Consider the following 14,292-nt stretch of genomic DNA (forward strand, 5'->3'; position numbering starts at 1 on the left):
AGGACCTACTGTATAGACAGGGAATTATACTCAGTATTTTTAATAACCTATAAAGGGAAAAAATCTGAAAAAAATATATATACATATATAACTAAATGTATATATATACATATATTTAAATCACTTTGCTGTATACCTGAAACTAACACAACATTGTAAATCAACTATACCTCAATGAAAAATAAATAAAACTCAAAAAGAGTCCATTAATTTTTTAAAATTGTATTGCAAATTCCCATATGATGATGCAGTTACCTACAATAATGTAGCCATGTTTATTAAACATGAAATGGTTAGGAAAACTACCCAAAAAATGTTAAAAGAGTAACTAATTTTATGTAACTAAAATGAAACTAAAAAGGAAGAGTCAAATCAAATAACAATATTCACAGCATTCGGGGAGCACTTACTGATTGTTCTAAGGGCTTCATGTGTTCCATCTCATTTAATTTTAACAAGAACCCCATAAGGCTGGCATAACCATTGTACCTCCATTGTGAAGATGAGGCAACAAAGGAACATAATGACTGAGAATTTGTCCAATCATACAGCTAATGGAGCCAGGATTTCAACCCCAGGGTCTGACTTAAAACTTAAACTCTTACCCATACCCACATTACTAATGATTCATCATTGACCAATGATTGCAGTACTAATCATTTATGGGAAAACCTTGATAAAATCTGCAATAAAATAAATCCAATATGTAAAATGATGGCATGGTCTAGTATTTATCAAAACTCAAGTGTATTTGTCAAGTGTGATTATAGCTACACAAAATTGGATTTATAATTTTAGTGGAAGAAAAATAAGTACTATCCCCGGTACAGGAAATGGTTATAGCTTGTCAACTCTTGTTTCAATAGCTATAGTCTCAAATAAATGAAGTTACAAACAACTAAATACATAATTTTTAAGTACAAAATTAAAAGCTATAATTTCACATACACATATGGAAGTAGTATTGTATTAATGGTTTCAAATGTATTCTACTAACATACCAGCTGATATTTTAATGACCGTCTCATAAATATTGGGCACCATTTTTGCAAAGTAATATAGATGACTGAGTGTCAGTCTGAGCATACAGTGAAAGTGAAGTTGCTCAATCATGTCCAACTCTTTGCGACCCCATGGACTGTAGCCTGCCAGACTCCTCCACCCATGGGATTTTCCAGGCAAGAGTACTTAACTGGGTTGCCATTTCCTTCTCCAGGGATCTTCCCAACTCAGGGATCAAACCCGGGTCTCCTGCATTGCAGGCAGACTCTTTACCATCTGAGCCACAAGGGAAGCCTTGAGCATATAATTCTAGGCCAAATATTTGCTAACAATAGATTTTTAATGAAAGTAACCAAAGGGATATTGTACTGGAAGATCAAAGCTGGAGTCACAGAGCAAGCTTATATATTTTGTTATAAAAGCATATTTGGATTTTAAAAAATGGATTTAATGGATTTAAAATAATGGACTTAAATCCATAATGGATTTTAAAATGGGGGAAAATGACCAACAACTGGAAAATCTTTTTAGGCAGTTTGTATAGCTGGCAAAAACACAGATAAGGACTTCATTCCACCACAGATGATTCGTCAATGATGGAATACCCAAGTGCAGTTCTAGCATATCACTTTTTAATTTGATCAAGGCTGGGTCAGTTATGCTGTGACTTCAAGGTCCATCTGAGTTTAATTAAATTATCCACATTTGTCAAATTAATAAGTAATTTTCAACTATCCATTTCCCTTTTGCCATAAAGAAACAGCCAAAAGCCTCTGGAATTTCTTTTAAAATAAGAAATCTGCAAATTGAGGGGTTTATTTTTACCACCAATATATATGAAGACAATATATATATAATGTGCCAACAAAAAAGGCATACAATTTACTACCTTCTCTTAATGTGCTAGGCATAATGCTACATACTTCACATGCATTAACCACTCTCTTCAATAACTCTGAGGTCTAGACTACTGTTATCCATTTTATCCCATTTTACAAATGAGAAAACAGAAATATAAAAGAATTAAGTCATTTGCTAAAGGTCACAGAGCTAACAACAGGTAAAGTTGAAATGCCAGCCTCCAAAAGGCAAGCTCTTAATCCCTACCTCCCATCCCTATACGATCTTCCCTGATGAAGGTCATGCCATAAGATAGAGAGAGATTGACTCTGATTATCCAATCAGCATGACCATCTAGAATGATGGAAGCTAAGAACATAAGGTAACCTTAGAATTCAACACTACAGAGTTCATTACATTTGCCAAGCTTGAAATTAAAAAATAATAATAATAATAACATTGTGCTTTAAAAAGTATGATGGGATGTTATTTTCATTTAAAATCAAACAATATCCTTTCTTAAGTTAGAGCCTAAATCCTGGCTTCTATTTACAACAGTTTTCAGGCAGATCAGTTTTATAATCACTGTACACTGCCACTCTCATCTGCTTCCCAGCCAAAACAGGTGCCATGTATACTGTCCGGAATGTCCTTTGCTTGCTTTTCCTTCTCCCTGGAAAAACAGATTTTTTATTTCCAAGTCAAGTCTTATCTACATGTGCCATTTTTTTCAGATTCCATGGTCTTTATACAGTGTTCAACATAGAAAAGGAGTCATAAGAAATATTGACTCAGCTCCTAAGCCAAATGATTTTCAGATCATGAACAGTGGATTCAAACAATTCAGTTCTGCCCTTAAGTCCCTTTTAGCTTTCATATTTCAAGTCTCAGGAATATTAGCACTGGCTTATATTTTCTAAACATTTCTGGGTAGGTATAACTTTCTAAAATTCCTCAAATTATTGTCCACCATTACATCAGGAAGAAGAAAAGAAGTATTATATAATAGTAACAGCATTATACCAACAGCCAAGGTTTTACATTTAGTATTATTAGCTCTTTACTAGAAAGAATTCTAAATCTCTGAGTTCAGTTAAAATTCCCATGAAGTAAGGCCAGTAATACAATCTTAAATCAGAAGTGATTACAGCTAAATTCTCTGAAATTATAATAAATATTAGTTATAGTAACCCACAAATATTAGTTATAACCATTGCATTCTTTGGAGTGCATTCTTCCAAAGTGTGTGTGATATTTTAATTGCAAAAGATATTGGATATCTTTCTTTCAGTTAGCTTCAATGATAACAACGTTTTCAATAACAGAAACGTTCTAAAGAAACGTGTGTGCTTGTGTGTTGTGCTTAGTCACTCAGTCGTGTCCAACTCTTTGTGGGCCCATGGACTATAGCCTGCCAGGCTCCTCTGTCCATGGAATTTTTCAAGCAAAAATACTGGAATGTATTGCCATTTCCTCCTCCAGGGGATCTTTCCAACCCAGGGACTGAGCCCACATCTCCTATGTCTTCTGAATTAAAGTGGATTCTTTACCCTTTGAGCCACTGGGGAAACCCTAAAGAAATAAACACATTCAACAAGTGTGGGCTGAGTACCTAGTAAATTGCAGGCATAATTCTAGGTGGTGGGCACAGAGCAGTGAAGAAAACTAAAGTCCGTACGCTCATGAAGTTTACATCGTAGGTAAACAGAAAATAAACATACACTAAAGAGTGATAAATGTGGCACTGATAAATAAGGCAGCTTCACAGAATTAGACAGTACAACTCAGCTGTTTCTGTTTTATAAAAGGCTGTAGTCTGAATTGACCTTTAGTGATATGAGACCTTGGTAAGGAAAAAATTTGTTGGGGAGATCTGAAGAGTTGAGTTTTGAACATGTTAAATTAGTGATTTTTGTTAGCCATCCAAGTATCTGAGTTGAAAGTTCAGGGGGGAAATATTAATTAGAGATGTGTTAATAAGTTTGGGAACCATCAAAATAGAGATGGTCTTTAAAGCCAAGAGAGTAGATGAAACTATTCAAACAGTAAGTACAGATAGACTGGCTTCCCTGCTGCCTCAGTAGTAAAGAATCTGGCTGTCAATGCAAGAGACACAAGTTTGATCTCTGGGTCAGGAAGATCCCCTGGAGAAGGAAATGGCAACCCCTGTAATATTCTAGCTTGGAAAGTCCCATGGACTAGGTCGCTAAAGAGTCAGACATGACTTAATGGCTAAAGAACCACATAAATAGACTACAGAAGAGGTTGAGGACTAAGCCCTGTGGCACTCCAAAACTCAGGGGTCAAGAATCCAAAAAAAAAAAAAAAAAAAACAAAGCCTTACACAGAAAAAATATACCATATCATTCCATTTATATAAATTCCAAGAATAAGTTTAGCACCACTAAAGGTATACTGCTAAAAATCAAAATTGTAGTTGGCTTTGTAAAGGGAATTAATTGGAAAAGGTACAAAGGAAACTTCTGGGTATTATATTTCCTTGATGGGGACATATACATTTAAGATCTACCCATTTCACAGTAGGTAAATTGTAACTCAATTTTTAAGAAAAGAATGGGAGGAGAGAATACAATGATAGTAAGTGCAGACAACTCTTCCGGAGTGTTACTGAAAGGGATGCAAGAGGAGATCTGGGGATGAAAGAAGAATTTCTTCTTTGGTTTGGGAAATAATGCAGCATATTTGTGTGCTGATAGGCATGATTCAAGGGAGAAAGGACAAGAGTTAGGTCATGTTCTTAAACAGGAATGAGAAGCTGAGATTCAGTGCATCATTTAGCACTGGCCTTTCCCAGCAGCCTGCACAATTTACTTTTAGCAAGGCTCATGAAGGAAAAGTGCGTGGCTACCAAAGCAACTTAAGTCGGGACAAGTGTATAAGCCCATGTGAGAGTTCTGCTCCAAGATTTTATCCCAGTGTACGTACTAGCAGAGCAGCTTTGTTCTCACACTGCCCACAAACCTTCCCTTTTATCTTGGGTTTGTCACTTTCAGAGGAATTTGCCATTTTATAATTTAGTGGTTGTTTCACTGGTCCTGAAAGGAAAAATAAACAAAGACCAATCACATTAAAATACAATGTTCAGTTTTTGATTGATAAAGTAAGGGAATTATGCACACTTCTATATTCTCAAATAGTGTATACATATCAGGTGCCCAATAAGAATGGCATGTAGCCAAGTCTAATCTCCCCAGTAGACTGGGGAGCCCACAATCTCCCTCCCACCCCCTGTGACCACAGGGCTACAAACATCTACCCATATACATTCTGCTGTAAGCTCAATTGAACCAGACACATAAAATTACAGAATGTTAAAAACTGTGCTTTGGATAGAATTCCCATAGCGTTCTGTCCCATTTCTGGATGAAACTGAAGCCAATACCGAACAACTTCTATAATAAATGTTATAGGTATTTCTAGAACATATTCTATCAAATCATCTTAATTTTTCAAATTAAATGTTTATGCTCTATATTAAAAATCTCATTTCTTTTAGAATTACCATAAATTCAAAATTTGTTTTTGCTATTTTTAAATTCTTTTTAAAAAGCAATTTTCAACGTTCTTTTAATTTCCTAGAGTAACATTTCAATTTATAATTTTATACTGCTAGAATTTTATTCCTGTTTAAGATATTATATTAATAAAGTTTAAGGAACAATGCTATGTAAGTCCTCATCTTTCAAAAATACTATTATTATAGTCATATCCTAAGTTGATTTTTGATATAAAATAAGTGCCCTTCCCCAAAACACAGATAAAATATATTTTGAATATCACAGATAAAGAGTCAACATTTTGGGGTTTAGAGTCATTATGCTGCATGAATAGTCTTAGAACTCCAACTTTCTATGTAATTCAAAGGTTAAAAAAATAATTATATCTATAATACCTAATAATACAGTGTAAACTGTTTACCTTGAAGTTGCTCCTTCAGTAATTTTAATTTCACTTTTCCAGCAGAAAACTGTATTAACAAAATAGATACTATTTTTCAGGTAAAACTCAAAGTTTAAGTGACTAACAAAAGTACTATAAAACCATAACATTTTGCTGCATCTTGAACAAAACAAACATTTTCAAAGAATAATATAATAGGAGATCATCTTTACTGCAAATATAGAGCTTTCAATTAAATCAAGAGAAAATTCACAAAAGGAAAATATATTTTTGAAACATATATTAGCCAATCTTCAGAAGAAAATGTCATAAATTATCTTTAAACAAAAGTTACACATCTCTATGAAATGATTTTAGGAAAGCACTAGCTTTTAAATATTATAAAGGCTCAGTATGCCTTTTCCATCTCTGATCTTTCTGAAACACACAAAGTCTAATATTTGTGTAGACTGAATCTAAATTGAATTCTGACTGAGCTATTCTGCTCACAAAACTGTAAAAAGCTAACATTATTATCTGTATTTGCCCAATTTAGAAAACTATGCATTTAAGCATCATAGACATAGCCTTTTTCAAATATATTATTTGTTGTCCCAGACTTTCCCAAGGTGTAGCCAAAAAAATTGAGTACATAAGAATTATGGCTAGGTATTTCAAATAAATAATTGCCTAAAATCCTTGGATCTTCAGATTTTAAGAAATGAAACAGACTTGCCGATTGCAAGTACCTGCTTCGGTCTTATTAAAACCAAGATCTGAAGTACAAAGACATTCACAGAGTATGGTGCACACTTACACACACACTGTCAATTCATGCCTTATTTTCAATTTTCAATTTCCATGCTCAATTGCCCAATTTGCACATGAGAATATGAGAACAATGGTTGCCTCTATGTCTACAGCTTGTACCACTGCAGTCATCTTTGAAAATTTAGGCCTAATTATTCTCAGTAAATCCAGTGGTCTTGCTTCAAAAGAGCATTTGTTTTCTCACATTCTTTAAAGAGCTGCTCAGAGGCTATGTACCAAACACAGCAGACTAGAAAATAGAATTGAAATAATCAACTTTAATGTGAATAACACTTTTATTTGTAAACCAGCAGTGTTATACAAGTTACAGATAATTTAATCCCATTTTTCATAACCAAATTCTCCAATATTATTACCTTAAGGATACATTGAAACATGTGGTTATAGGCTACCTGGGCAGAATGGACATACTAAAGCAGAATGAACCCATTATTAGGGACATATTGTAGCTTGTTCTTGTTCTTGTGGATATTTTTCAGCTCTGTGAGTACAGCCATATTTACTTCAAATGAATCAAACTGCATACAATATTTCAATGAACAAACTACTAGCTTGCTATTTTTAGGTAAATAGAATTGCCTCCCAAGTCTGATTTTTATCTGTTGGGGAAAAAGATGAGTGTGGAGTAGGGTTGGACCAGGGATACACACACACACACACACACACACACACACACATACGCAAACACAGGTGTTCGTGCGTGTGTGTGTGTGTGTATCCCTGGTCCAACCCTACTCCAAAAGCTTACCAGGTAGCAAAGTGGAAATCTGCCTGCCAGTGCAGGAGGTACAAGAGACATGGGTTCAGTACCGAAGTCAGGAAGATCCTCTGGAGTAGCAAAAGGCAACCCATTTCAGTATTCTTGCCTGGAAAATTCCATGGAGAGAGGAGCCTAGTGGGATCACAAACAGTGATCCCCATGGACTATATGCTCACAGGACTTAATGCTCACATGGCTGAGAACACATACACACACATATACATACATATATATATATGGATATGCCTATGTGTGTATACATAAAACACCAGGAATTTAATATACTGAAGCTATATACCTCATTAGCCAACGTATGCCTCCACCAGGAGATGCTAAAGGGGTCCCATCAGGGGCCAGGACAGCTTAGAGGTTCAGACATACCCTCTGGGCCATTGGGGTCAGACTCTGCTGTCTTCATTGGCCTCCCTCGCATTGACAAATGCCTGCAAACTGCCACTAATGTCCTAAACTGCCATGCTGAGCCCACACTCCTTCCACAAGCCACTTTTTCCAACAGTCTCATTCTTAGTCCAATTAGCTACTTAACCTTTGCCATTCTCCACTAATTTTCCTTCCATCCAGACTGCCCCAAGCTTCCATGAAACCCTTATTAAGTAGTCACTTAACTGTATTATGCATTAAACTTTTCCTTAACATATCTCTTCCAAAAGTTCACAGTAACTGGACTCACCTTTCTCACACACAACCTTCTCCACAGGACTCTCCAGAGGGACTAGCTACATTTCTATTCCCTTGCACTCACCCAGAGAGAAGGAAAATGTTCTCCCTGTTTGCTCCTCAGTGCTGCTTCCAGAACACTGTTCTGCTCTCATCATTCAGCCAAGTTGCCTCTACTGAAGTTCCCACCATCCACTCACTGCCTTCACCAGTACCCAGAATCCTCTTCCACCTGAACCTCAGCAGTCTGCTCAGTATTTCTCTCCATCACTTCTCTCAGGTGATGGTCTTGGAGACTCAATGCCTGTGTTCACCTGACATCCTGATGCTGAAAACCCTCCTACACACTGACTGCTATGCATATCTAAAGTGCCTCTTCAGCCCCCTGACCATTATGACCAAACCTTGGACCTAAGCAGCAAGCTGAATGGCCACACCTTCAAAATCCCAAACTCAGAATTTCTCCGAGTGCTAACCACAATCTCCTTACCTCCTTCCTTTTAGACATCCCATAACTACCTATCACTGTGATGAAATAATAGCAACTGAAAGTGTTAGTTGCTCAGTTGTATCCAACTCTTTGTGACACCCTAGACTGTAGCCTGTCAGGTTCCTCTGTCCATGAAATTATCTAGGCAAAAATACTGGAGTAGGTTGCCATTCACTTCTCCAGGGGATCTTCCTGACCCAGGGATTGAACCTGGATCTCCCACACAAGTGGCAGATTCTTAACTATGTTAGCCACCAGGGAAGCTCCATTAGTTACTGGGTCCTCTACAAATCCAGGCTAAACAAGCCTACTGGGCTCCTATGGCTCTTCAGCAACCTATTTGCTCATTTGCTACTAAACTTAAAACGTAATTCCCACAGTGGCAACTCCAGATCTTCTCCATTCCCAATAACTCAAATTCACCCCCCTTTCCCTTCCTTAATACGAACAGTTGATCTTGCCTTCAAATTTACTAAGAAGGTTGAGGTTTTCCTATAAAAGATTTTTCTGCAGCTTTCTGCCTCACTGCCTGTCAAAAGCAACCTCTAAAAATGTTACCATTACTGTCACCTGTTTTCCATCTTTCCTGTCTCAAGGAAATGTGCCTTCTTTCCCTTGGTCAAGCCCTCCTCAAGGAGCCACCTCTTCAAAACCCCAAGCAACTGGCACCTCTCTCATTTCATCTTCAGTGTTTCCTCCACTAGTCAGCCTATCAGCTACAAAATGGCTCACATCGTCTCCCACATAATAAAGTATTTCCTTGAGCTTCTTAAACCCTTGACAGGTCACCCTCTGCTCTCATGTTCACTGAAACTTTAGCCTTTACTCGTTGCCACCCGTCTTTCTTTTTCAACAACTTGAAATAAATTCTTACATCTGATGACAACCCAACCATCAAATCAAATGCATTGTTTTTAAAAATTCTCATTCTCCATAAATAACCATTTTAACATGATTTTCAGTTCATGTTACAATTGGTTTCACACATATTGTCTCATGCACTGCTCAAAACTCTATGAAGTAGTCAGCAAGCACTGTTATGCATGTTTACAAACATGGTAACATAAGACCAAGAAAGGTTACGGGTTAGATTTTTGTCTAAAATCACAAAATTAATTAGATGAGTCAGGACTTTAATCTATATTGTCTAGCACAGGATTCTGTGACCTTGGTACCACTATTTTAGGCCAAATAATTCTCTGTTATAAGGGCTGCCCAACTCATTGTTTAATGTTCAGCAGTACTCCTGACTTGTAGCCATTACACACCATTAGCTAAAAATATCCCTCTCGGTGGTGATAGCAAAATATATGTCCAGACATTGCCAAGTGTCTCCTGGGGGACAAAACTGCCCCCAGCTGAAAAACATCAGAATAAAACTATACTCAACTTTTTTCATTACAAATACATCAGTCAAGGTTGACTTCTCCATTTTTTTCTAAAGATGTTCTCTTTGACTTTTATCTCCTATGAAATTACATTACTTTGACTCTATTTCTCCCATTCTTTCTCTTCTCAGGCTCCTTTCACTAGAGGGCTGGCAAATTATCTTAGAACTAGCCTGAAAACCTGCATTCCAAATCTTGGCCCTGACCTTTGACATGAGCAAGTTATTCAACTTTTTTAGTGTTAAATTACTTCATCTGTGGAACTGTGAAAAAGAGCAACTGTCTCTTAAGAGTGATACAAGCACTCAAAGAGACAAAACAGGAAAAGCACTGTTGGTTGGTAAAAAACAGGTAGTGAGCAAATATTAAAGTTTTCTTTGCCTCCATATTTTCTGTGCTTTATCCTTCATACCTGCCCTTTATCCTTCACACCTTTCTTCTCCTTTTTTTTATAAATTCTTAGGGGGCACATTTACTCTCTCAGCTTCAGCCAGCACATTAGAGTGCAAACAAAATTCCAGGTCTTTGAAATTTGTTACGAGTAGAACTTAAATATTCTTATAAAAAATAAAGCAGATGTGGATATGTTAGTTAACTCAATGGGGGAAATCCATTCACAATGTATATGTATATCAAACCATCATGTTGTACTCTTTAAATATAATTTTATTAGCCAACCATACCTCAATAGGTCTGGGGAAAGAAAGAGAGGGAAGGAAGGAAGAAGCCTGAATCTAAACACCAGGAACTTTTCTCCAGCTCCATTATTTATTCTATCTCCTAGGCAATTCATTCTGGAATATCACTTATATATTTTATTTCCTCCTTTCCTTTCTCATTGTGTTTGGTTCCATGTTTCCTTTATATTTCTTCCACTACATTCTAATTCAAACTCTTCTCATCTGCCCTTTTAATAGTCTTATAAGTAGTCTCTCTGTTTCTGTACCAGTGGCCTCAAAAGTAGCATACATGCATGCCTGAGGGAGCTCAGGAGAAGACCAAAGAGAGAAAAAGAAACATCTCTTCATATTTACATCATCCTTGATTAATTTCCATATTTTGTTTTACAATGCACATGACATATTAGTAAATTAGTATGCATATAAATAAATTATATCTATAAGCAAATAAAAAATTGTGGATAGAAAGTTCATTCTCAGAATGAATTCTTTATTGATATGGTACATGATCAAAAGAATGTGAATATCACTTGCTCTATACTCTACTTACAAAGTCCAAATGCACTGGATGTTGAGAAGATCAGCCAAGACACATCACTACCTTAAACTTGGCTTCAAAACTCTTAGGGAATTCCATTCACCCAGTGAAAAAAGTCAAGACTCGGAGTCTGGTTTTCAGTCCTCCTCCCATCCTGTCCAGTCTTCCTTTATCTCCCACCTTCTGTGCCTCCCCACCCTACCCCATGCTTTCACCCTCCTACTCAATTATGAGGTTTATGGGAACTGGCATTATGACTTATTCATCAATTTTCCTAACAAATATATCTAGCACACTCTCAAATATTTTAGAGGTAAACTATTATTTCCCAAGCATAAATGATTCATACACTAAATGGCAAAAATTACATAGTGACTTTTCCTATAGATATTTTCATATGTGCCTTGTCTTCTACATTACATAAGGATCTCCTTGAGAACAAGGACAATTCGCTATGAGACAAAGAAGGAACTTATAAATGCTACTGAATAAATAAATCAATAACCACAAAGAATCAGCACTTTTAATATATTTACAACAACATCTAAAGCCTGGAACAATGTCTCAGAAAGATAATGAAAAATGCAAAGTGGATTATAAAACTTTTAACTCAAAAATTAAAAGTCACATATCTCTGTAAGAGAAAGACAGTAAAGAATAAAATGCCTTTTCAAAGCCAAAAAGGCTAGAAGTGCCGAATAAGATATTTGTAGATGCCAACTGGTCCAATGAAAGTTTAATGATAGGTATATAAAAAGGAAAAAGCTATATAAGTTAAAACTTACAAAGTCACGGATCTTGTACTAAAGAATACAGAAGCAAAACAGTTTTCATTACATAAGGATACTCCTTTGCTTTTAACCTTAAATATAATGTAATGTCATTTTTAAAATACACAGTAAAGATAAAGAAATTCTATAGCTGGGAAATTCTAAAGCAGTTTTCTCTTGGGCATCTTCATACATGGAATCAACAATTTAAGAATAATTATTATTCAAGCAGAACATGAACATATTTAATAAATGGATACAATAAAAAGGCAGAAAAAGTCTGTCACTTGTTATATCAAATAACCTCACTTTCACTTTAATACAGAAATATGTAGTTCTACTTCCCATACTTGAAAACCAGAACTGAACTGAAAGGAGAAACTGAATTTAGAAAAATTCAACTGAAGGTGAATTTTTAAAATTCAACATGCAGATGAAAAACAAAAACATATCTGAACAGTGAAAGTTGCATATTAGCCCATAAAATTTAATCAAAATCCAATAATATGCAAAGCTTTTAAAAATAAGAATTGTTGGTTCTTAAGTATGGAACGGAAGGCAAATTCTGAAAAAATAATTTATATATTCTTAGCAAACTGCTTGAGAATCAAATAGTGTTCTCTTACCTTAATAACATTTCCTTTATTTTGTGACATTGTGTATGATTGATTACCCAATTTGCCCACTTGTCCAGATTTCCAATGATATCCACTTGACCTTCAATATATATCAACGGAAGACAAAATGTAATTACTAAATACATTTCTCCTTTTAATGAAAACAAATATATTTTCCCTGTTTCAGGAAATGGAAATTCAGTTGTTAACATGTAACAGACCACCACAAAATGAAAATGAAATATCAATAATGCCACAATAGCCTCAGTAATTCTAAAATATAACTCTACTATATTTGGAAGTTTTGAAAAGAAATGAATAAAAGTGAAATGTCCAGACACAGATGAAGAATTTCATTTTTAAAGACATTTACAATGACTAAAGATAGTTTTACTGATTTATAAGAAATTTTAAAGATTGCCATGTAGTTTTAAAAGCTAAGTGTTCACAAATGTAAAGAGAAGAAGGAAGCAAAGCAATATGCCCCCAAATTCAGCAGATCGACTATGTGAGGAATGCCTTATTAAGACTTCAATTTAGTTCCCACAGTGAAAGGTAACAGAGACTGCTAAGAAGGCAAAAGGTTTCATTTTATAGTTTCAAAGCACTTTCATTTGAGCCTCTCAGAATGCTCTGAAGTCAACAGAGCAGGGAGCCCAAGTCCCATTTTAAACAATAATGAGAAAAAAAGTTGCCCAAGGTCACAGAGATAATAAATAATAAAACCAAGACTGGAAAATCAAACTTCCATCTTCCTGACCAGTGAGTGGCAGGTTCTCATTTGGGCTATGACATTTACTATCTATGTGACCTTAAAAAAGCATTTTAGTATTCTGAAAACCCAGCCAAGCTTTAGAACATTTTTGAAAACATCTAGAAAAGGTTCCTCCACTAATGGAAACTTACTCTTGGGGGCTAATTTCAGGAACTCCGTTTCACAGATATATTCGCGGTCCTCTGAGGAGCGCAGACAAAGTCCAAAGCAGTGAAGTTTACAAAAAAATAAAAAGAAAACAAAAACCCAAAAATAACAATAAAAACGAAAGAACTGGCCGTTGGATCATGAGGATAAGAACACCAAGACACACAATAAACTTTGTCACTTGGGATGATGTACCTCATTGAAATATCTTTGATTAAACCAATGTTCTCCAACATAACATTAGTTTTTCTTAAAAAAAAAAAAAAAAGTCAGTGCTCTGCTTATTAGATGTGTGTATATCATGAAGGCTTCCAGGTGGCACTAGTGGTAAAGAACCTGCCTGCCAATGCAAGAGACATAAGAGGCGTTGGTTTGATCCCTGGGTTGGAAAGATCCCCTGGAGGAGGGCATGACAACCCACTCCTGTATTCTTGCCTGGAGAATCCCCAAAGACAGAGGAGCTTAGTGGGTGCTAGAGTCCATAGAGTTGCAAAAAGTCAGACACAACTCAAGCGACTTAGCTCTGTCATAAACATTTTTGCAAAGACTTATTCTCTAAAGATAAATACTACTGAAACTATAATAAACTTTTGAATTTTCTTTAATAGTTCAGAAGGTCCTTCACAGGTATTTGATGATCATTACCTGAGTACTAGACAAAGCAAATTGAATACACAGGGTCTGGCTACCAGACGTTTAGCAACACCAAAAGTATATGAATGCACCCTCATTTTCTACAGGAAAAAAATTAGACACTTTTGCACTCTATTGGAAAGAAAATTCTCCAGTATCCACCAAAAGGTAAGCTGCCATATACTCTGATCTAAAATTACAAGTGTAGGAATTTATCCCATAGATACTCTTACATGTATAAGC

The 14,292-nt window shown here is 35.8% G+C and overlaps 1 protein-coding gene across 4 annotated transcripts in view; it reads right to left on the reverse strand.

Annotated features, from left to right (window-relative positions):
- The window catches only part of ZBBX (zinc finger B-box domain containing), a 121,388-nt gene that overhangs the window by 89,607 nt on the left and 17,489 nt on the right, over positions 1–14,292 (reverse strand). For 3 of the 4 annotated variants that reach the window (XM_040248246.1, XM_040248255.1, XM_040248240.1), the window contains exons 5-7: positions 12,504–12,594; positions 5,782–5,830; positions 4,789–4,898 (exon numbers count right to left, since the gene is read on the reverse strand). In XM_040248246.1, the coding sequence (XP_040104180.1) occupies positions 4,789–4,898; positions 5,782–5,830; positions 12,504–12,594 (250 nt within the window). The remainder of the gene's footprint in view (positions 1–4,788; positions 4,899–5,781; positions 5,831–12,503; positions 12,595–14,292) is intronic. The other variant, XM_040248262.1, reaches the window with a different exon arrangement.

This window comes from Oryx dammah, unplaced genomic scaffold (genome assembly GCF_014754425.2).
Source record: "Oryx dammah isolate SB20612 unplaced genomic scaffold, SCBI_Odam_1.1 HiC_scaffold_2, whole genome shotgun sequence".
NCBI classification, from domain to species: domain Eukaryota; kingdom Metazoa; phylum Chordata; class Mammalia; order Artiodactyla; family Bovidae; genus Oryx; species Oryx dammah.